Genomic DNA, 24,353 nt, shown 5'->3' with positions numbered 1-24,353 from the left:
AGAGAAACGAAGGTAATGGCCTGGCATCAGTTCTATAAGTCTTGTGAAAACCAAAAGTCTGGGTAGGGGAGTTTAAAGACCATAGTGTTTGTTATTGCGTCATTAAAACAAGTTCTGTTTTCGTGTGATGTTCGATGCTGACATTACACATTTGGCTGGCTGAACTGGTAAGTAAGTACTGTAGCCCCGTGGATTTAAGACAATTAGTAATGGAGGGAAACGGGGAGGAAATGATAATGGCCCAGAAAGTGGTGAACTTCTCCTTTAACTTTCAGGTCCCAAGCACAAACGTTTATACTCAAAGTCCCTGAAAATCAGCTTTAAAGGAAAATCTAATTCACATTTCTCTGCATGCAACACAGACAGAATTAGTGCTGCTAAATATATCTCGCCATTCCTTGCATCATCTTTGCCTTCATGGCACTGGAGTTTCATAGAACAATAGGCTCTCCTTTACTGTAAATTCACTAAACGTAGGTCCAGACTTACATTCATCACCCATGGCTTCTACTCACAACTGCTTGTGTTGCTTCCAAGTAATCTTCATCCCTAGGCTCCAGGTACCTTTTCTATGCTAATCTATTTCCAAACTCCAGCTCTCCCAAGCTTCAGGTTCACATGGCTGCACTTCGTAGATGTCTGCAATCAGACCCCACAACACCCCAGGCTCCCCCTACAACACTAAGCACACCTCATTTCTCCCAAATCTGCTTCATTTCTATCCTAGATTGTTTTTCATGCTGTGATAAACACCATGACCAAAAACAACTGAGAGAGAGAAAGGTTTGTCTCATATTACAACTCCCAGGTTACAACCAACGAGAAAATACAAGGTAGATAGATACTCAAGGAACCCAAAGCAGAAGCCTTCCCTTTCTTTCTTTCTTTCTTTCTTTTTTTTTTTGGGGGGGGGGGTTTCGAGACAGGGTTTCTCTGTATAGCCCTGGCTGTCCTGGAACTCACCCTGGAGACCAGGCTGGCCTCGAACTCAGAAATCCGCCTGCCTCTGCCTCCTGAGTGCTGGGATTAAAGGCATGCACCACCATTCCAGAAGCCTTTCTCATATAACCCAACCACCTGCTCTGGAGCAGCACCACCTACAGCGGGCTGGGCTCTCCCACATCAATCATTAACCAGGAAAATGTCCACAGACTTGCCAGTCTGATGGCGATTCCTCAATGGGGTTGCCTCTTCCCAGGTAACTGCAGCAATGGAATAATCTAGCTTTTGTTGTGTTGACAAAAACTAACCAGCATGTTTTATGTCCTTCCTCTATGACAGGGCCCCAAAATCATCTCTCATCAGCTAGATCTGCTTTATCTTCATATTCTGATAAACTTATCCAGCATGGTGACTGGCCTGACATTCGAGAACATAGGAACCTAAGGCAAAAGGAAGACGCCTGGGTCCACCTTACTGCAAAAATCCAAGGCCAGAGTATTTGTGAACTCATCCCTTTCTGCCCCTCCCCTAGTTCAGGCCTTCTTTATCCCTCCAATCTCCTCCCTGAGAGTCCAAGCTGCTTGATTTACTATAGAAGGGTGCTAAAGTATAGTTGCAAATAGGGCATTTGCAACACCCCCTGCTATCAGTGGCCATTTAGTGACAGTGAACTTGGTGTGATTTCTCCCTCTCAATCTTTATTTACAATGAACTTTTTAACTTAAATTTAATTTTTTCTTTACTGATTAATGGAAAAAAGAACTAACGACTTCTACTCTGTCCACATACCCATCCAATAACTAGAGAAATTTCTGGAGTACTACAGCCTTCGTTTTCCAAATATCAAAGAAAAAAACCAGGATTCTCTTTCAATAAATTGTTAAATTTTGCACTGTGTAACAAAGGGTTCATTTACTTCAGGTATCTATGAACTATTGTAAGAAAATAAGATTAGGATCTAATGATAGACTAAAGATAACTCTCCCACTTTAAGAACAAGATCAACTCACAAATATTTCTTCAAATCTATGATTATTGCAAATATTTTGATTTTCTTCTATAAAACCGACCATCATGTCATGTCATGCATTTATTTATTTATTTATGTGCATTATCAAAACTCAAAACTCAAACAACAGATTGGCACGGAAGGGCTTGGGATACTTTCTTATTAAAAACCCACCTCAAGTGAGGTTTTTTCAATTAAGCTTTCTTTTACAAGAAACCTGTCTTCTCAAGAACACGTAGCTCCTGATAAAAAAATTAATTAATTAAATACCTCCACTAGTAGCAAAATTCCTTTGTTAAATTTTATCAACCTTTAATTTAAGACAAAATATTGTATTTGATTCTTAGAAGCTTCACAAAAATAAAAATTCCTATTTGCAAAGAAAAACTTAAATATACACAGAAAATTTCATAGTTTGACAACTTTGGGCTGGAAAAGCAACATCTGACAACACAAGGCAGAGGAAACACGCAGCTCTGCCTTCATTCACCTCACAGGCACTGTGTATACTACACACACAATCCAGAGAATGAACACAGAGACCACAGACAGAAGTCAAGGACACAAAGATTCTTTCCTCTACTCTAATGGATGTGTAGAAACGAGAAACTAAGAAACTGGTGGATGAGAAAAGACAGAGCCCCCGTGGTCATCCGAAAACCCTCACCCACACTGCACCTCAGAGCAAACCTCACACAGTAGGGTCCTCAAGTTAGGAACACTGCTACTAAAGAACAGAGAGATTCCCCATTCAGAAGACATCCTAGCAGTAAGTGTGGCAGGCCAGAAGCATGGTCAAAACCAATGTGGCCAGCAGTGAGCTCTGCCAGGCTCACACAGTAGGCTTCTGACACTGTGCTAGGGTACACACATTGTCACTGCTACATAGTCTTAACAAGACTACATCATTTCAAACAGGAGGAAACATCAGGCAAGCCAAAGCTGAGCAACAGTCTCCAGAATTACAGGCCACAAAGAGGACAAGTTCTGCTACAGAAAGTCAGCTGGGTACCACGTGGGTAGTGGCAGCCATTTGTTGAATGATTCAAAAGGTGGTGTATCAAAAGGAGGAGGAAGAAATTGTGGATAAATACAGAAAAAAGAGTAATTAATTACTGAAACAAAACTTAAGAAGGTTGTTGCTTTGTGTTGGAGCAAGCCATCTATAAACTCTCTATGAGATCCATAGCTCAACTAAGAATTTAAAAACCAGTCAATCTCTCCAAGTTTTTTCCTAATTTGACATTGTTATTTATTAATCTCATGCGCTGAATTGGAAGTTTCCTATCACAGTTGAATCCAAGCATGTGGCTATGAAAAGAGGGTTACTGATCTATCTTGCTTTCTGTTGGTGTGATTAAACACCAAGATGAAAACCAACCTGGTGGGGCTGGGGAGGTGCTCAGAGTTTCCAGTCCAACAGCAGAAGCCCTGGCAGGAACTTGAAACAGGAGCCCGAGTCAGGAAGTGGAGTGGAAACCATAGAGGAATGCTGCTGGCTGGCTTGCCTCTCCCTCCTAGCCTGCTCAGCTGCCTTTCTTACACCACCCAGACTCAAGCTTTCAGGGATGGTACTGCCCATGGTGGTGAGGCTCTCTTCCATGACTTAGCAATCAAGAAAATGCCTCACAGACAGACATGCCTGCTGGGTGACCTGGTAGAGGGACCCCAGTTTGTGACAAAAATGAACCTGCACAATTATAAACTTGATTATAAAAATGATAAGTTCTGTAATGGGAAGAATGTGGCAAGACTAGCTATGGTGGTGTTCCTTCAGAGGAGAAATTAGAGCAACTTTAAAGAGTCTTTCTTGTCTATCAAGTAACAGAACCTCTCAGACCTAATTCTTTCAAATAAAAACCAGGAAAAAATACAGCAAGCCCCTGCCGACCCAGCCACCTCGTACCTCAGCTTTAATAAGCCAACACGTGGACAGAAAGGAGTCCAAAGCAGAAGCCGGTGTATGACCTGAAATAAAAAACTGAGTTTGTTCTAGATTTGATTCCAATTTGATAAGACCTGCAGCAAGTAATTAATCTAGATATCTGTGGCCTCATTTACTAAATGAGAGTCTCCTCTAGGGGTATCCAGAACATAAGAATTTAAAAAGCAGTACTAGAATGAAAAAGTAACGGTATTTATTAAAATGTAAATCATTGCTGATACAGTCATTATTAATGAAAATAAATTCCCCAAAGCTTCACATTAACTTAAAAACTTAAACATACTAGAGGAGCGGGGTACAATGAACAACTTAGAGTTTAAGTTCTTTACTCTGTGAGTGTGTGTGTGTGTGTGTGTACACCTGTTTATGCAAGTGTGCACCTGAGTGCAGAGGCCCAAGGTCAACACTGAGTATCTTCTTCAATGGCTTCCATTTCACTTTTTGAGATAGGGTCCTACTGAGCCTTAAGCTCACAAATTCTGCTAGACCAGCCAGGCAGCAAGTTCCAGAAATTGAACTATACCTGACCTGTTGTCCCCCACCCCATCCCCTACCCTACCCACTGAGTTACAGATTTGTAACCATAACTGACATTTATGAGGTCGCTAGAAATCCAGACTCAGGACCTCATGTCTGTGCAATAGGCACATTAGTGAACTCAACCATCTCTTCAGCCCTAAATCTTTATTTTAAAATATCAGAATATTAGTAAGCCCTTTCTCTAAAATAAATATCAAAATAGGATAAGTTGATATTTATTTGCTGCTATAGTGTGAATGTGTCCCTCATAGATCATGAGTTTGATACTTGGTCCTCAATGCAACGGTATTTAGAAATGGGGTCTTTAAAAGGTAATGAGGTAATCAAGGCTACTTACTATCAACTGGTTGATGTTATAGCCTCAAACGTGGATTGATTATTGTGCAAAGGATGAATCTGGCCTGTATCTCCTCTCAATTCTCTTATGTTCCTCTCCTTTCTTCCTGCCCCTCCCCCATGTTCTTTGCCCTTCTAATCTTTATGCCAAGAAAGCTTTTCTCAGATAAAGAAAGACTTCCCAGCCTTCAGAGCTATGAGCCAAATAAGTTCCTGGTCATTATTCTATCAGTCTCAGGCATTCTGTTTTTACTCAGGTTCATCTTTGAGCCTTCCTCTCCTTTTAATGGGGTTAAAATCAACTGAGAAAACCCCCAGAACACACTATACTCCTAAGAATAAAAAATCAGTGACTGGATGTAATGGCACACTCCTTTAATCTCAGCACTTGGGAGGCAGAAGCAGGGAATCTTTGTGAGTTCAAGGCTAGCCTGGTCTACAGAGTGAGTTCCTAGACAGCCAAGGCTATATATATAGTAAGATCTTGTCTATATATACTATATATACTATATATATAGTAAGATCTTGTCTCAGAAAAATAAACACAATGAGTGAAAGAACATGTGTAGGATCAGAAACCACTGCATTAAATAACAGACACAGAAAGACAAGTTCCCCATGATCTCAGTTACATAAGGACCCTAAAAACTTTCACTGGTAGCTTCTAAAGGCTAGGGAGGAGGGAAGAGCAGGGCAAGAAGAGAATGAGGAGCAGTACTGGGTTCTACTGGAAAGGAGCTCTGTTCAGGTGTGCTGTCCACAGCAGGGTGACAACAGATAATAGTGTCCTGCTTTTCAAAATGCCAGTTCAAAGTCTCACTGTGAGAATTTTGTTTGTTTTCATTTCTATACAATTCATGGGTCTATTTCAAGGTCTAGAACAAGCCTGTATACCTAATGTTAACATCTTCATACTAAACAAAGTCCCCCTTTTGTCAAAAAAAAAAAAAAAAAAAAGATAACTGGACAAGGTGAGGGCTAGTTTGTAACAGGAAGACCCTGAGGTACAGTATTAGTGTGCACCCGCATGAAACCTATAGACTTGGCCTCCTGAGAACTATGACCCAATCAAGCAAGCTAAATGACCTATTTTTACAAATACAAAGTACATTTCATTTTGCCTGGATTATAATATCTGACCCAAATATGCTATGAGTACTTAATTACAAGGCACTGACATTCAGTTCTTAATATAAATTAAATACAAGTTTTTCTTTTTTAAAATAAATTAGTTATTGTTATAATTATGAATAGTAGCATGTGGTCACTGCAGTTGTCAATGTGGTCACCATGATCATCATTACTTTTGGGAGAAGCAACAAAATCAATTCCCTCTCTGCTATTAGTCAATTATATGACCCTTGCCATGGAAGCTTATTGCCCCATCTGTAAGACAGGTAAGTAGTCTCCGCACTAAGAAAGTTTTTATAGCATTAATATAATATAGAAGTTAAATAGCATTGATATAAAGCACCTAGCACAAGAGAAGTCTCTCCAACAAACACCTCCTCATCATTTCCCTTGATATTTTCAAACTTAATTCACAAACATACCAAACAGTTCATAGTCTTTAGATAGGAAAGAGCTGGTCTCAGTTTGAAAGCAACACAAGTAGGAGCCAAGGCCTGGAGAGCCTTGGAGCTCTGCCACCACAGAAGTGGCAAGTGTGTGAGCAGAGCAGTGGTCCAGTGGCAGAGTCCAGCCTTTCTTGGGAAGCTCTGGCCTCCTTAGTCAGCACCACACTCCTTTCCCATTGACTGGGAGCTTAGAGAAATGAGAGCGAATGGATTCTAAAAATTAGACCTCACATGAACACTGGAAGTGCAAATTAAAGCCTATCAGTTTGGCCAAGTATACCGAGGCACTCAGTGCAGAGGAGACTCTGAAAGGCCATGACCACATGAGGCAATGAGGTGCCCTTTAGAGCATGAGTGGGTGGACTTCCTGGAATGCAAACTGACAATGAAGAACAAGGCTCTTCAAGTCTCACTCTGCCCAAGAAGATTCATACTTCTAGGATTCACACCTAAAATCCTCATCTGATCATAACAAGATTCAAGGACAAGATGCAACACACGTTATTTGTAATATTGAAAAGCCACAACGAACATAGAGGCTGGCAACGTGAGAGGGAATACAAAACGGCAACATTATATAACAGCCTCATTATCTGGTGAACTGTAGTACAGACATTTAAAAACGTATTTTAAAGAAATACCTAATGTCTTCTAATTTTAAAAGAAATTATACCATGTACAATAAGGAATGCTGTAAATTTAATATATGGAATTCTACTTTTGTCAAAGTTATTCATCATAAATGATAAATACATAGGGACATAGACAAAAACTGTACAAAGTATTCAAAATGATGGTCTTAGTAAAGCACATAGCAAGTAGTTTAAAATTCTTAGTAATAGGATGGACACCAGTAAATGTTAACTGCACTGAAGACCACAAATATTCCCCCATTAGCCACGTACAGCTATGGGCCCTGTTTCTTGTGTTCACCTAGCTAGGTAACAGTATTCCTTGGTGGTGAGTAAAGCTACTATCTTTACAGCCTGGAATCAAACCCAATGGGTAAGAATGTTAAAGAAATTAAAGGAATTTCTTAAAGGACTTGGAGTCTCAAAAATGTGATTAGGTGGCAATCAATGTGCAATTTTGTCTACCTAGAATTCAAATGGAAATTATAACTTGTGGTAATTCAAAACAGATCTCTAAAAAGTCAATATTTGGATTCAGTTTCCAGGACCCACACTCACAACCATGCTAACTCCAGATCCAGAAGATCTGACATCCTCCCCTCCTTTGTGGGCATCACTCACAGGTGCGATGTACACACACACAAAGAAAAAACAAGTTTTTTCTTAAGGACCAATCACTTATCCACAGAAAAGCCAAATGTTCTTAGTCATGCCGTTTTATTTTCAATTTACTTAAAATTTTACCAAGGATAATAATTTAAATTCAAAATCTACCATCAAATATAAGTGCTGTGAATGTTCCAGTTTTGAGTTCCAGATATGAATAAGATAGATAAGGAAAAAAATAATAGATAATAGAAAAAAAAGCAGAAAATAAACGTGGAAGCCATGGTAAGTTTGCGTGCTGATGTCATGTTAGGCCGTGTTATAGGATTTGGATTTTATTTATCATATTATGAAGTTATTTCATGCCTTTAATCAACAACCTGTTAAGTACCGAAAAACAAATTTAAAATTAGCTTAAACTTCAAGAGTCTGAGGCAATTGAGAGAGAAGAGACCATTATTGCCTACATTCAGTCACAGGCTTTGAAGGTGTAGACATGCTACTGCATGCTAAGAGCTGATGTGTATCATGAACAAGGTTCATCAAGAAATGGGGAGTATAAAATACACCGTATATCTATACATCTATTCTTCAAACATTTTATACACTGCAGCAACTGTGAAATATGTCTGAAAACACATATCTTAGAATGGCAGAAAGTTTCCTGAAAATAGTTTACATTTATGCCTCACGATCTTCAGGCTGGAGAGATGGCTCAGTAGTTAAGAACAGAGGCTCCTCTTCCAGAGTACCAGTGTTTGGTTCTGAGCACCCACATGGCAGCTCACAACTGTCTGAAACTCTGCCCTCAGGAGATCTGATAACTTCTTTTGGCCTTTGTGGGCACTATATACATATGGTGCACAGAAATATACACAAATAGGACAAACACCCATGCACATACGATAAAATTAAATATAAAAAGAAATAAGTCCTCCAATGGCTATGCAACAAGAAAACAATTGTTTGTTTTGCATTTTATCTTATGTGTATGGGTATTTTATCTGCTAGAATGGCTGTGGACTTTATGCATGCCTCAAGCCCTCAGAGGGCAGATGAGGGTGTCAGATCTCCTGGGGCGGGAGTTAAGAGACAGTTGTGAGCTGCTGTGTAGGGGCTCAGAACTGAACCTCTGGAAGAACAGCCAGTGTGCTTAACCTCTAAGCCATTCCTCTCCAGTCCCAAAACAATTTTTAAAAGATAATTAAAATTTACAAACAAAAAATCTTCAGCTCATCAGTAAACGTAGTTACCTAAATAATTCCATTTCTGAAGAGCCAACGTTTTGAGGCCCTTAAACATCACACTCGCACTAAAGCCTGCTTTAAGACTGGAAAGTCAAGCAGGAAGCACTAACCACAGCCGTCACCCACTGGCTTTCATCCGTAATGTTCTCACAAGAGGCTGCTTTAGAATACACTCGTGGGCATCATCCATGACGGGAAAGGAGTGGGGCCTGGCCCATGGAACTGAGCCACTCCAGGCGGGCCTTTGAGGGCTCTGTTACAGCCCACTCTCTCTCTGCCTCCTGGTCTGTCTTCACATGAACAGCCTCTGGCAGCTACTCCCACCACAAGGACAGTGTCTCCGCTATGATTTCCCTGCCAGACTGGCTGAAAACCTTCAGAAACCATGAAGCAAAATAAGCCACTCCTCCCTTAAGCTATGGCTGCCGGGTATTTTGGTCATGAGACACAAAAGAAACAAACCTTTATCTCACTCCAGATTTCTAATCTTACATCCATAACTGATTCTTGTGCAGCCTTCTGGAAAACTTCAATGTGCACAAAAGCATAGACACATTTCTTCTATCACAAATGAGATTACATACTGTCTGACCACTTCTTTCCACCCATGCTCTGGACTTCTTCTTAGTATAGAATAATGCCCCACCCTGTGAGATCTATGCACGAGTGTGCACTAGGGACTTGAACCCAGGTCTTCATACCTGCTAGGCAACAACTCTTTCATGAAGCAAATGCTAGCATGATTTCATTCTTTTGAATGGCTCTGGAGTATTATATTAACAATGGTTTCATCAGCCTCTTCAATATGTATCATTACTTTTTTTGGTTAGGTTTCTGATTTTGAAAGTACTGCAGCTAGTATCATTGAAGGCAGTTCTTTATGAATACATTTGTGTAGGGGGCATGAAGGGCTTCATGCTCACAGACAGGCTAATTTTAAGCACATAAAATTGTTCCTTCAAGAGAAGGAATACAAAATCTGCTGTCTGCCCAGAAGGTTGGAGCAGATGTGCATTCTAGCCAGCTGACTTTGGCACAATCGGTGTGGCTGGAGGAATTCAAGAGCCTGACTCCCCTTCCAGACCCTTCTTGTAAACTTGTTTTTCTTGGTCAATCTATAGAGTCTATCTGTATGGAAGGTGTCACATGTACTTTACAAAGAGTTTCGCTGTAGTCATGTCTGAAATGTATTTGCCTTAATCTGTCCCTCAGAGATCTAGGTACACTTTGCTGTGCATGCAGGATTGATTAGTTAATACAGGAATAGTTTTCACCATATTGTGCTGTGTTTAAATACAGCAAAAGAAACACTCACAGTCAGACTTCCCAGGTTTGAATGAACGCTGGCTACGGCCCCCGCCCCCAGCTTGTCCCTCTGCTTCCCCTGAAGGCTGCAGAGACCCCTCACACATTTGGAAGAAAGCGATGCTGGAAATGTAACCGCTGAATGCAAATATAACCGCAAATGAAAACCACTGCTTTCTCTGTTGTTATTGTCTTGTGAGAGACAGTGCTAATTATCTAGACCTGCATCGGCATCAGCTCTTTACTGCTTCTCCTTCTTCACTAACTATGGAGACCAGTGAATCTTTAGAGTTGAATAGTTTATGTCTTAACTTGTAGTATTTATTAAAGAGTCAAAGACAGCCCCGTGAAGTCAATGGTTACAACAAATATTTTCTGTATAACTTGGTTATTTTAGTCTGCATCCCATATACTATGAGGCATTTGAAAGAACATTTAATAGTTTATATAATGTTTTAAGACAGAAATAATACAGTCTCTCATAATATCATAAAACAATATTTTAGCTGATATCAGCATCTAAGCCATTCCCCTACGCCCCCCCCCAAAGCTATAATACCTGAAAGTATTTCACATCATGTGTTTTAATCCACAGTTTCCTAATTCACCTTTAGACTGAAAATACTCATGTCAACATGCTAGAGAAGCTCCTGTACTAAAAGCAGCTGTATTACTTTTTCTTTAGAAAATGAGATTTCTATAAGCAAGCTGTAAGCAGCATTGGAAGGTACAGAACCCTGCCCGTCAGCTGCTGCGTGAGCATCAGTCACTTCATCTGAGCCTCCTCCTCCAGAGCGAGATCAAGACACTTCCAAGAACAAGGCCCTAAAGCAAATCTGTCTGTCAGTGACACATGACTACTCTCTTCCCATTTTAAAAGTCAGTTTCACATAGCCCTGGAGGAGTCAGCCATGGGCTGGAGGGGAGAGCTTGCCTGGTCAATGTAAAAGGCTGTGCCAGCTCGGATCTCCCGGCGCTGTTTGAGGTCAGTTTCGGTGGTATCTCTTGACAGGGCGATGTATTCCACCTCTTGTTTGGTCAGCTCCTGTAGAACACAGAGCTAAGTTATTCCAGAGCTAAAATCAAACCACCAGCCTACAATTTAGAACAACATGTTCAACAAAGCCACTGCCTAGAGAAGAGCACTGAAACTGTTAATTATGGATTTAAAGTATTTCCAGTCTCTGAGAAAACTTCAATAAACTGGATACTAAAACATAAACATGGCAGGAGTGTGGCCCACACCTCTCACCCCGGCACTCGGAAGGCAGAAGTTGTGATTTTTGTGAATTGAAGGCCAGCCTGGTCTACAAGCAAGTTCCAGGACAGCCAGGGCTGCAAAGGAGACACTGTCTCAAAACAACAACAAAACACACATAAACATGCACACACACACAATGCACGCATGCATACAAGCAAAAACACACACATACATATACATGCATGCACACATGCACACATACAAGCACATACATTCTCTCTCTCTCTCTCTCTCTCACACACACACACACACACACACACACACACACATCCTTACAGCTTCATTTTTACTAAACTGTATCCTACTACTTAAGTAATAAGAATCAAAATTTAATTCTTCAAACCTTAATTTATCCTGTAAAACTTTTTCAAATATCATGAATAGTTATTGGGCAATTTTTCAACAACTTGTAACAAATTTTTGTAAGGAATATTTATCTTTTTTTTTTAAAGTAGGGTTTTAATTCATTTACTCAATTGACCAAGGTTTAGCAATTGAAAACTATATCATTGTTAGATACTTTACCAAGTGTGAAACAAAGAAGAAGAAAAAAACAGCTGAAGGAGATGAAAAGAGCAAGAGGAGGAGGAGGAAGAGGAAGCCAAAAGGGGAGAGAAGAAAAAACTATTCTGTAATGTGAGGGGAGGAGCCATCCCAAATCCATCCCAAATCCATCCCAAACCCATCCCACCTCGGGACAGTTTACCTGCTCATAGAGCATTTTGCCCTAACCTCACAGCCAGGTATGTACATTCCCTTGGCTTTTAAACAAGGCACATTCGCAATCACATAAGGGTCTAATGGCCTTTACTAATCACAGGAATCAATTTACTTAAGGGGAAGGAGAGCCGGCAGAGCATGTCATTGCTGAAGGAGGTTTTCGCACAAGGAGACTGTGTGACCTTGCAAGTTAACCATGTCTTCTACTGATGAACAATACTTTATTGTCATTTGGCTCTTTCAGATTTCTTTGTTCCAGATTGCCAGTTTGGAGTATAATGAAAAAGTGGCCAACATTTTAAATAGAGAAGGTACATAGTCATAAAGACATGATAATATCAAATGACGTTTTCCTAAATATAAATGAATTGTCTGACTGTGAAAGCCAATTCCTGAGTAGTCATTTTCTCCTTTAACAGATGCCTACTTTTTGATCTCAGAATAATCACTGATAACAAACATCACATCTCTGTTTTGGTTGACTGAATGGCACCTCCCCAACCCTTTCCTGTGCAATGATTATCAAAACTGTATAAGCCCTTTTTTATTTTTGGATTTTGGTTTTTCTTTTTTTATGATTTATTGATTTTTATATCACATGTATTGGTGTTTTGTCTGCATGTGTGTTGGATCCCCTAGAATTGGAGGAAGAGACAGTTGGGAGCTGCCACGTGGGTGCTGAGAGTTGAAACCAGATCTCTGGAACAGCAGTCAGTGCTCTAACCCACTGAGCTATCTCTCCAGTATCACGGCTTTTGGTTTTTCAAAATAGGGTTTTTCTTTGTAGCGTTGGCTGTCCTGGAACTCACACTGTAGACCAGGCTAGCCTCAAACTCAAAATGCCTCCTGCCTCTGCCTTCTGGGTGATGGAATAAAAAGCCATGTACTACCATGCCTGGCACCCCTTGTTACCTAAGAGCACCACAGTTTACCTTGAACTGCACCCTGAGGACAGGACAGTGCTGTCACTCTCCTCAGTCTTGACAGCCTCCATCCTCAGCCAAGCACCAGTCTCCTCAGGTACTACTTCATGAAAGAAGTGAACTAGTTCACACAGCAAGAGAAGGCAGAATATAGAATTGTTTTAAACAATCCACAATCTCCTTTTTTTTTTTTTTTTTTTTTTTTTTTTTTTTTTTTTTTTTTGGTTTTTCGAGACAGGGTTTCTCTTTATAGCTCTGGCTGTCCTGGAGCTCACTTTGTAGACCAGGCTGGCCTCGAACTCAGAAATCCGCCTGCCTCTGCCTCCCGAGTGCTGGGATTAAAGGCGTGCGCCACCACGCCCGGCACCCACAATCTCCTTTAATGTGAGTTAAAAATCACAGCAAGTACCAAGTGTCTCCATTTTGTGTTTATTTGTTTCAGCAAGTTTAGCCCCATTGACAATATCTACTCAGGACATTACCAACTGAAGGTTCTTATATCCAGTGACAACAGTATTCACTGCAGAGCGTGCAAGGTGGCGGGACAGCACTGAGTCTCCACAAGTGCATTAAATGGCACGGTAGCACTGAGTTTTCATATATGTTTGCCTACTTCAGATCTATTTTATCATGTAAAGTTTGGTCATAGTAGTCACGTGGCTTTGCACCTGTAGACTAAACACTGCATTTTTTTGACCAAATCCCTATGAGCTCCTAGGCCTCTCATTTCAGAATTCTAACAACGTCAAAGCCAGCACAAAATCTCAATGAGATATCACAGTCTTTGAAATGAGTCAGGCGAAGAATCCTGTGTAGTTGATCCTGTCTTGCATACCCTCCAAGCCCCACCCTCGCCCCCGCTCCCATTCCTAGACAAGACACATTTGCCTTGTGTACTCACTAAGGCTGATGCTATGGTGGGAGGTTACACCTCACAAACTGACTCTGGGCATGAATTAAAGCTGTAAAAGTTATGGGCCAGTGAGACTTATGTTTCTCTCTGTAGTTTTACTTCTGTCACCCCTGTCTCCCAACACTCTGAAGTTCTGAAGTAAACTGAGGGCCAGAGAGAAGGCTCGGCAGTTAAGAGCACTCTCTGCTCTTACAGAGGACTCAAGGCTCACAACCTCCTGTAACTCCAGCTCCAGATCTGCTGCATCTTTTGGCCTCACGGAGCATTCACAGACATGTGACTCACACAAAAAGTAAATGCTTTTAAAAATTAAAAATGAACTAAATGTGCCACTGAGGGAAAATATAAGAAAGCAGATTTCAATGGCATAAAAATCAACTCTTTGATAATAAATAACACAAGCAAATTTTAACAAGAGTGGTTTTTTTTTCTCCATTCTAAAAAGTTGTCCTCAGAGGTCATTTGTACCTGGATCAAGAGCACAATCCCTATTAATACAGGACAACAGAAAGGCTTTGTAAACATCCTGATGGGCACTGAGAACAGAATATTTCAATTCACTTAATAACATTTGCCTAAGAAGGAGTGTTATTAAAAAAACAAAACAAAAAACAAAAAACACGTGTCAAAGAGGTCAGTGGGGGAGGGAGGGGCGTTCAAGCCTAACTGTAATTCTCTAGCTAGATAAAGATCAGGCAGATTATTCGACCCCTGTTCATCTGTTTTCTAATCTATTTAAATAGGAGAAAGAGCGGCACATGGCTATGACATTAAAATGCCCTTTTCCTTGAGTTCCCTCTAAAAACCACACAACTTCAAAACATCAAAAGCATCATTCTTTTAAGTTGTGAACCCGAGATAAGGAACAGTCCACTGAGTGGCAAAGGAAGGGCTAGGGGAGGGGTAGACATGTTGGCTGTCACAATCTCACAGCTTCTGATTCTGTGCACTCACTGCTGACCGCGTTCATTTCTATTTCTTTTCTTTTCTTTTCTTTTTTTTTTTTTTTTTTTTTTTTGGCTTTTCGAGACAGGGTTTCTCTGTGTAGCCCTGGCTGTCCTGGCACTCACCCTGGAGACCAGGCTGGCCTCGAACTCAGAAATCTGCCTGCCTCTGCCTCCAGAGTGCTGGGATTAAAGGCATGTGCCACCACGCCCGGCTTCTATTTCTTTTCTACAAAAAGTGGAAGGCACTCAAGTTACAGCAAAAATATATGCTGCACATGGTCTCCCTGAACAACATTCGCTGAGCCCTTTATGAATGGAGGCACTGCCTGATGACAGCAATACCTAAAACTACAGCTAACTCTGATATTTGTATACATTCTTCACTGTCATTTACTGTATTACATCCTTTATCTTTAAAGCTAAGACCCTAAGGAATGGACAAGAACTAATTGCTCACCAAGTACTGCATAGCCACCGAGCGCCGGAGAGGCCCAGGAGGTCCTATGAGAAAGACATCCTGCCCCAGCCGATCCTTCTGCATCATCCATCTCAGATGCTGGACTATGGACTGAGCTGGAGAGTCTGAAACTTTAGGAAAAGAAAGAAAATGAAATGCAAATTTAGCTATTATAACTTTACTATAGAACTATATAAATCCCCAAATAATGTTAACTATATATTGAAAACATGCTTTTGTATAGGATGGATGGATAGATAGATGACAGATAGATATGTAGATAGATAGATAGAATAATAAATAGCTGACAAAAATTCAGTTTTATATGAAAATTATTATAAATGCTAAAACAGAAAAATGCCAAACAGCCATCAAAGGGTCACACACCTACCATTTCAAAGCCCGTGAGAACACGGGGATCACCATCTGCAGGTGTCTTTAAAGGAATGAAAATGCTGCCTACGGAGGAGTCATTTTATTCTAAAAGGAGACATAGCCAAATGATCCCAGACAACTAATGATCCTTACAGACATGAGAAGCTGGAGTCTGCTCCAATCTCAAGTGCCAGTGCTTGGAAGACCCCACCCAAAGGAACCTGTAATCCCAGTGCACTCGTGTGCATCCTTTGCTACATGAGCATTTCCTAGGAAGATGTAAACAAACGTCTACGCACATAGAGAAGACAAGAACAATCAACCCACCCAAGTCTACTTGGAACTAATGAGTGTATAAGGCTTATTTACTACAAGATGGGTGTGAAGTTTCTTACAGGAATGTGAGGGGGAGAGGAAAGGAAGGCAGGGGAGGAAAAAGACATAAATAAAAAAAAAGTCTTAATTGTTCCAAACAACACAGAAGACAGGAGAATGGACAAAATGCACACCGTAATTGTGTAACAACAAAAACTGAATAATCTATCACAAAGGTTGAGGATCCTTAACATGAAAACTTTTGAAATGTTCCCAAATGTGAAATTTTCTGAGTGCCCAAGTCACATCACAGAGGGAAATTCCACACGCAACCCCATGTAATAAGTGATTGTCAAAATGCAAAGGCACTGAAACTATCACTTGAAACCATCTGTAAGCTATATGCATATGAGATACATAAAATGGAAATGGCCTGGGACCCACCCCAAGGTATCTTATTATATAATACAGGTGTTAAGGCCTGGATAACTAGTGCCTGTCTGGTGTCACTGTAGCCATGCTGTCTCATGCCTGTGGCCAGCAATATTATGGTTCCTTAAGTTACTAGGAACTTTCTCACGTCAGGGCTGATTGTATATTAGGTTACGGTCCATGCTTTGGTGGTCTGGGAAACTCCCCAAATGCTCGCCTTACATTAGAACCAATCACAGCAAAGTTTAAGTCCCCAAGACTTCCCTGGGTAACTGACATCCTGGCTGGCAAGTTGAGATGTGAATGCTAGGCAAGTTGCCTACCACAGTTGAATAACCCAACCAGTGGGAACAGGATAAATGCACCACAAAGACACGTTCGTAAAGAAGTCCCCTGTCCCTAAATCCTGACTGGTGGGATAACTTGGCACAGATGTTTGTGTATTTCAGGTTTAAAAGTTTGGTAGCATTCTGGCTTGGGGTCACAGTCACAGCTCCCAAGTCTGACCTGTGTCCCTGATCAATCATTTCTGAGGTGTGTATTCAATAAACTATCCCTGTTTGATGGAAATCAGTGTCTGTGTGGCTTGTGGGGTGTTTCCTGGGCCCCAACAACAAGCAAATATTCAAAAATTTAAATAAAATTCACTTAATGGTAATTTCCAACAATATATCAAACCCTTAAAGATAACAGAGAGCCTGTAGAGCCATACCCCTGTTGAGAAAGATGCAAATGGACAGAATCTCCTGTGGGGATTATAGGAAAAAGTGGAATTTGTTAAGAAGAAAAGGCAAAGGGAGGTGATCTTCATCTCTCTCTCTCCTTTCTTTCTTCCTTTCTCTCTCTCTCTTTCTTTCTCAGTTAATCCATTTTCTCAGTGTGCTCAAATCTACTCAAATATTTTGTTAAGAATTCTTATTCTTAGTAGGCTCTGATGCAATTCTACTGTTGGTGTTGTGGCTTTTTCTGTGAAAGATAAATGAAGCCATCTAACACAGCCTGCAAGAAAGTAGGGAGCTAATTATGAGAGAACAAAATGAGCAAGAGCTATTAGGCAGCAGAGCTCTCTCAGCATGTGCAAGGGCTACAGTTAGTCAATAATTCGGGGTTGACCAGATGCCTGTATCAGTGAAGCATGGCCAGCTTCATCTTCAATTTCTTTAGGCCAGTCTTCAAATATGAACAGAAATTGTCTCATTTGGAGAAAGCTGAGATAAGTCTTAATCACAGGAGATTTCACCTGACTATCCACCTCTTAACTGCCAAACTAACAAATGTTCCCTTTGCATGGAATTTTTCAGGTATTAGTATCATCCCAGGCAAAGTAGGATACATGTTGCTAAATAAATATATATGTAACTGAGTAAAAAAAAAAAATCACATACACCATAATATTAAGCTCAACCCATTAGTATGTGAATTTTTTAGAAATACATACATACATACTAAAATGGTGCTCAAAAAAGCAAAATAAGAAAGTAAATAATATTATTCAAGCTAATTAGGTATCTGGGAATGAGGAATGGGATGGATCAGATAGTCTTGTAAATAGCATCAATAGCATTGGTAATATTCGAGTTCTTTATTAATTAAATCTGTTCTTTGCCAATTCCATACAAGTATGTAGCACATTCTGATTTTCTTACCCCTGAACCTTCTTATATCTCCTCCCACCACTGCCAATTGCCCTCCTGCCTACAGGTCCCTTTCCAGAATTCATGTCATGTATTATCTGGTTTTGTGAACCAATGAACTCAACTGAAACCATATATTTGACTAGGGGTATGAAATTATCCAATGTAGCCAATGGATACTCCCTATCACCCAGAATCCTTCAGTAATCAATAGTTCAGCAAGAAAAATATAATGGCTATTCTTGGTTGACAACTTGACTACATCTGAAATGAACTAAAACCCAAAAATAAGGCACAATTATAAGGGATTTTTGGTTAATTTGAAGTGAGAAGATCTGTATTTAATCCTGATCTTTGAGGAAGGAAAGCATAACTAATTCAGATGTTGGAGCAAGAGAACATACCTTTAAACCAAGCCTTTTGATCTGGAATAACTGGCCTCTAATCTGTGCCCCATCCTCAGCTGGATCCACATAAGAATATGGAAGAAGCGTCTGTTCTTTGCCTGCTTGCTCTTGCCTTGAAAGCTTTCCTTCTGTAGCATTAGAGTCTACTTTTTTGGGATTCCAGTATATACTGAAGACCAGCTGAGACCTCCAGCCTCCAGGACTGAGCAACTATGGGATTCTTTTCTGTTACTCTAGATAAGCCTGACTAATACAGAAGAATAGGTTCCTATGAGCCCCTCACAACCCATGACTATTATTGGAGACAGGTTATGGTGTTTGTTTCCTTACATTGCATTCTATACTGAAAAAGATATAAACTACAAGAAGTCTTTTGCATGTACTAAATATACTCTATATTCTTAGATTTTTGTTGAGGTCATGGAAGAATTCAAAGATCTAAGAAACAATTACCTAAGACTAAAGGTATACCACATATCACACACACACACACACACACACACACACACACACACACACTCACTCACACTCACCCACACTCACACACACACACACACACACACACACACATTGCCATTTACATTCATACACAACACACAGCACAATATTACTAAGGAAGTCTCACCCCAAAGAAGTTAACAGCTAACTGCTGAGAAATACAGTTTTTTTGGAAGTTCTTTATCTTGGCAGGTAAATCAAGGGGAAGAAAGGTTCTGAACAGACTGGTTGATCATGTCAATGGAGCCAGGCTAAATCATATTATTTCTCCAAAGCAAACATGCCCATGTCTGAAAACCAAAAGTCCTCTACTATATACATGGAGTCATATCACTCCCACAGGGGCAAAAGCTAGATTCCGAAAGAGGACTTGAGACAAATTCTGAAGTGTTAGAGTGGTGTGTAGTCCTCTCAAACGACTTAGTACACAGACACACCATGCATCTGTGGCAGTGAGTTTTATATGAGGATGGAGAGGAACAAGTGGAACCTGGAAGAATATCCTTAGGTAAACAACAGCAATGATCTGACTGAAAACATGGTTCCTCACTCATAACTAAGTGGAGTCTCTCCATCTAATCCCTCCCATCAATGCTGAAGGGACCCCATGGAAGATAAAGAGGAAAGGAGGTGAGAACTAGAGGGCATGGAGGACACCAAGAAGACAAGCCCCTCCAAATCAACATGAACAAAGCTTGCATGACCTCACAGAGACTGAAGCAGCACGCACAAGGCCTGCATGGCTCTGGCACCAGGTCCTCTCTGTTTATATCATGGCTGCCAATTTAGTGTATTTATGGGACTCCTAAATGTGCAAATGAGTAGATCTGATTCTTGCACCTTCTCTTGGGTTCTTTTCCTTCTTGTTGGTTTGACAACATCCAACATTTGTTCAATAGTGAAGTGATGATAGTTCCTGCTTTACCATATTATACTTTTGTTATGAGTGAGTGAGTGAGTGAATGAATGAATGAATGAATGAGAATGGCTACTCGGGTAATAGTTAACAAATGAACTGCCATTCATACTTGCTGGGTGAGGTAAAATCACTTTTCTCCAATAGAATGATACTGGGTCAACAACTCCAGGGCAGGTCTCATGTTCAGGAGTAGTTAACCATCAAAAAACAAACCACACACAGAGAGAAAGAAAGAAAGAATGAAGTAAGGGAGGGGGGAAGAAGGGAGGGGGGAGAGGGAGGGAGGGAGGGAAAAGAAAAGCAAGCATTGTTCCTGCTGAGGATGTAACTCAGGCTTAGGATATTATGTAGCATGTATGAGACTACATACATGTATGAGCATGTATGTAGCATGTATGTAGCATGTATGTAGCATGTATGTAGCATGTATGTAGCATGTATGTAGCATGTATGTAGCATGTATGAGGGTTCCTTCTCCAGCACACACCCAAACAAGTAAAATAGGTATAATAGCCATCCTATATAATTATAATCTATTTTAAATGCCTTGACCTTAGGATTACATACATTTCAGGTAACCAATTAATAGGGCTTACCCCTTACAACTGTCATTTTAAACAAGTGATAAAATTGAGGAATATTTTATTTACCTTTTTCTTTTTAAAAAAAAAAACTATACTGAAACAGAATCAATGCTATATACCAATGTGGTCTCTTAATTAAGGAGCCTTTGGGATTGCATATTGTTATGTGAGTGCTTATGGAAGTATCTTCCACAGTAGCACAATGCTTGTGTGTTGAGGACCACTGGCTTAAAAGGCAACTGGCTATCTCAACAATGCCTTAGTTATACTTTGACTCTCTAGTGGTTCTTCACACTCAACACACTGCCATTACCTGTGCTGGCCAGAAAGCATCTGGAAATGCTTTATGATGCTGCCAGGTTTGGGGGAGTGAGGGGTAATCTGAGACACTATCTCAGTGATGCTAACTGTAGAGTCCAACACAGTCCACCCTGTCCAAGAGAGTAATGACACTCTTACTGAGAATGCATATAGATTCTTTTTGCTAAAGCACTGTTGATGAACACTCTCTAATTAATCACAAGTAAGCCCTGAGATATATTTTCTCTTAGTCTCCCCAGCCCTCTAAATGATGACACCGCTAGGGAGGCCTGTTACTAGTGACTAAGGTCTTCCACAGTCCTGTGCTTATCTACAGTAGACACTGGACTGGGGGTCTCCTAACTCCCTCATCCCAAGCAGCTTTTGAATCTAGTGTCTGACTGGTAGTATACGACACATCTTCTCGAAGACCATGTCTCCATACTTTTATCTTTCCCCCAATAACAGTGGTTACGATGGGGCTTGATGTGGTAGCTTATACATGTGTACCCCCAACACCTGAGAAATGAAGCAGGGGGGTGATAAGAGCTAAAAGGTAGGCTGGCCTCCTTAGTTAATTCCATGCCAGTTAGTTCTGGCCAGTGTGTTAAAGAACCACTAGAGAGCCCAAGAGTGGATGAAGGGGTTGCTGAGACTGCCAGCTGCCTCTAAAGGCAGTGATCCTCAACACACATGCATTGTGCTGATGTGGAGATACTCCTAGAAGCACTCACAGGAATGTATGCAATCCCCAGTGCCTGATTTTCTGCGGTGTGCAACTCTATGTCAAAATGCATTAAGTAGTAATGGTGCAATTCATTGCTTACCTATCATGTGGCAAAGAAATACACAAGTAATTTTTCTGCACTCTCTCTCATTTAGATCTCACAACAGGCCCAAAGGGCAGCAGGCAGCGCTATGTAAGGGGAGACTTGAGATCCCAAATCTGGTAATTATTACCTATGTAATCTTAATCAAATCATTTATGCTCCCTTTAATATCACTGCCTATTTAATAGATATAATTGTCCTTACTGAGTCGTGAGAATTGAAGTAAGCACACAGATTGATAATTTATAAAGTAATAGCTATGCAAGTTCTTGCTCCCATTCTGCAAAGAGACGTCACAATTGAAAAGCATCAGCATTTGCACAAGGCTGGTTAAGTCAAAGCCAACTCAGACTTCTGTTGTTCAAGTCCAAAGCTTGCTGCACAGTCATCATGTCTCACATACTCCACCAGAAGCCTTTCTGACATGTGTGTCTGTATGTCTGTATGTCTGTATTTGTGTGTGTGTGTGTGTGTGAGAGAGAGAGAGAGAGAGAGAGAGAGGAGAGAGAGAGGTATCAAAGAAGAGGTTGCTTGAGTAGATCTCTTCTTCCACTATGTGGTTCAGGAGAACTAAACGCAGATTGGCACTCCACAGTGAGCGCGTTTACCCACTGAGCCATCCCACCAGCTCCCTCCAGGAGCTTTTGACACCTTCAAGCTCAAGACTCTCCTTACCACAGGACTACATCAAACGTAGCATTTACCGCCCACGGTGTTCTGGACATTAATCCTGTTTCTGTTATATTTTATAACATTAATGATATATTTCATCCTTCATTAGAATTTAATAGTCACTGTTATTTCTATATATTATATTTTTATAAAATTTCTACTTTCCTTCCTCATATTTTTAGTGCAGCACATTCTTCACGGCACTTTCCCACTTAATTGGTTGGGAAGCTGCCTTACCCTGCAGAAAGCAAGCACTGTGCAGTGCTGTGTGATGCCTGTGGTGTCGTTCACATTAATGCTTCAGAGCAGCAGTATTTTTAGGACAGCCTCAAGGAAACATGAGTCATACTTAAAAGCATGCCAGAAATAGAAGCAAGATTTAAGGCTGCACATTACGAACATCTGCAAAGTAAACTGCCAAACTGCCATGCACAATGTAACATAAGCAGGCCTGTACATGGGAGAAAGCCCTAGCTTTGACTCCAGGCACAAGATGCCACTATCCTCCAGGAGTCCACTAAGAAAAACCCAGTGTTAAAGCTCTATTGTGGGACTTCATCTACAGTCCAGGCTACCCTCTGCCTGTGAAGCTAAAACATTTGGGTCATGGTAAATTACATTTCTAACTAAAGTCTTAGCCAAGATTTTTCTTTTAAAAACTTAACTACTTGTGTTGTCATATTTAAGAGCTCTAAATTAATTTTATTGGGGTGCTCTAAATTATAATTTTTCTCCCATGTAGATGCCAATTTATCATCTATGTAAAGACTTAAAATTAAAATTAAGCATAGTTCAAATTCCCCCATAATAAACCCTTAGAAAGCGTTGTTTGGCTTTGGTATTCTAAGAAATACTGTAATGTAGTGAAAGAGAAAGAAAGCATCAGGAGCCAACAAACCAAGTGTGGCTCTTCATCCTGGCCTCAGCTTCCTGGGCCAGACACTTCAGCCATTCTGGGTCTCATTTTCCAAAGAAAGCTAGTCTTTGACAGATATCACCACCATGAGCACTACAGCTCCCAAAATATCCTGTTCAGTCCAAGTCAGTGAAAACCCAGTGTGCAAAAGTCTGTCCTCGCCTGCAGAGCCCTCTCCTTGCTGTGTGCCTGGGCAGCAGGTACACAGTGTGCACTGGTAGACACAGATGGATGGGGCTGAGGGTCCACTCGGAAGGAGTCCCAGAACTTACCGCAGCCATGTGCTAAGTATTTTCCAGTGACATAGCACTTTATTCACCATAATCACCCCCATAAAAATTATGCAGAGGGGTTGAAGAGATAGCTCAGTGGTTACCACTACTATTGCTCTTGCAGAGGACCAGGATTCAATCCCAGCACCCACATGGTGTCTAACAACCATCTGCAACTATAATTCTATGAGCTCTGACTTTTATGATCTTCACGGGCACCAGGCATGCATGTACTACACATATATACATACAAGCAAAACACTCATTCACATTATTAGAAAAATTACTCAGAAAGACCTAAACCCAGGCCTACCAGGAGTCAGATCATCCTCCAATATATTCAGAGATTATAAAGGAAGTGCCACGAGACTCCTCACTGCAACTGTCCCCTCTACCTGCATGTGTCAATCTGTCCATAGAGGATACAAAACAAGGCATCCAAAGCCCAAGTAAGTCCTCGTTATTTACAACATAGGCTATGGGGCTAAATGAGTAAAATAAAGTCAAGCACACAGCCCTACTTAGTGAGGACCTATTATATGCTGAGCACTGAGAACAGGAAGGTGAGGATAATAAGGCTCTCAGAGATGTCAAAGAGAAACAGTTCGTATATAAACCTCAGCCATGAGGGGCACTGAGAGTCTTCATCCAGCACAGCTACACCTAGATGAAAACTGCAACTCTGACATAAATGAGTTGCACAAAGGAGGCTTTTCTCAAAACAAGAAAAACCCATCAACATAGCTTAAGTAAATTACTACATATCCATATATACTGAGAAAATCATACTGTACACCGTTTGTGAAGGCAGTGTAGTCACTAGAATTTGCATAGGATTA

At 40.7% G+C, this 24,353-nt stretch overlaps 1 protein-coding gene across 1 annotated transcript in view; it reads right to left on the bottom strand.

Annotated features, from left to right (window-relative positions):
* Vwa8 (von Willebrand factor A domain containing 8) overlaps nucleotides 1-24,353 on the bottom strand; it is a 360,138-nt gene that overhangs the window by 278,703 nt on the left and 57,082 nt on the right. Inside the window, exons 3-4 of the mRNA XM_021181216.3 lie at nucleotides 15,361-15,491; nucleotides 11,074-11,184 (exon numbers count right to left, since the gene is read on the bottom strand). Of these exons, the coding sequence (XP_021036875.1) occupies nucleotides 11,074-11,184; nucleotides 15,361-15,491 (242 nt within the window). The remainder of the gene's footprint in view (nucleotides 1-11,073; nucleotides 11,185-15,360; nucleotides 15,492-24,353) is intronic.

This window comes from Mus caroli, unplaced genomic scaffold, assembly GCF_978045245.1.
Source record: "Mus caroli unplaced genomic scaffold, Mus_caroli_1 scaffold_12, whole genome shotgun sequence".
In the NCBI taxonomy this organism is placed as follows: domain Eukaryota; kingdom Metazoa; phylum Chordata; class Mammalia; order Rodentia; family Muridae; genus Mus; species Mus caroli.
The sequence above is the reverse complement of the archived record's forward strand: the minus strand, read 5'-3'. Positions and strand labels throughout refer to the sequence as shown.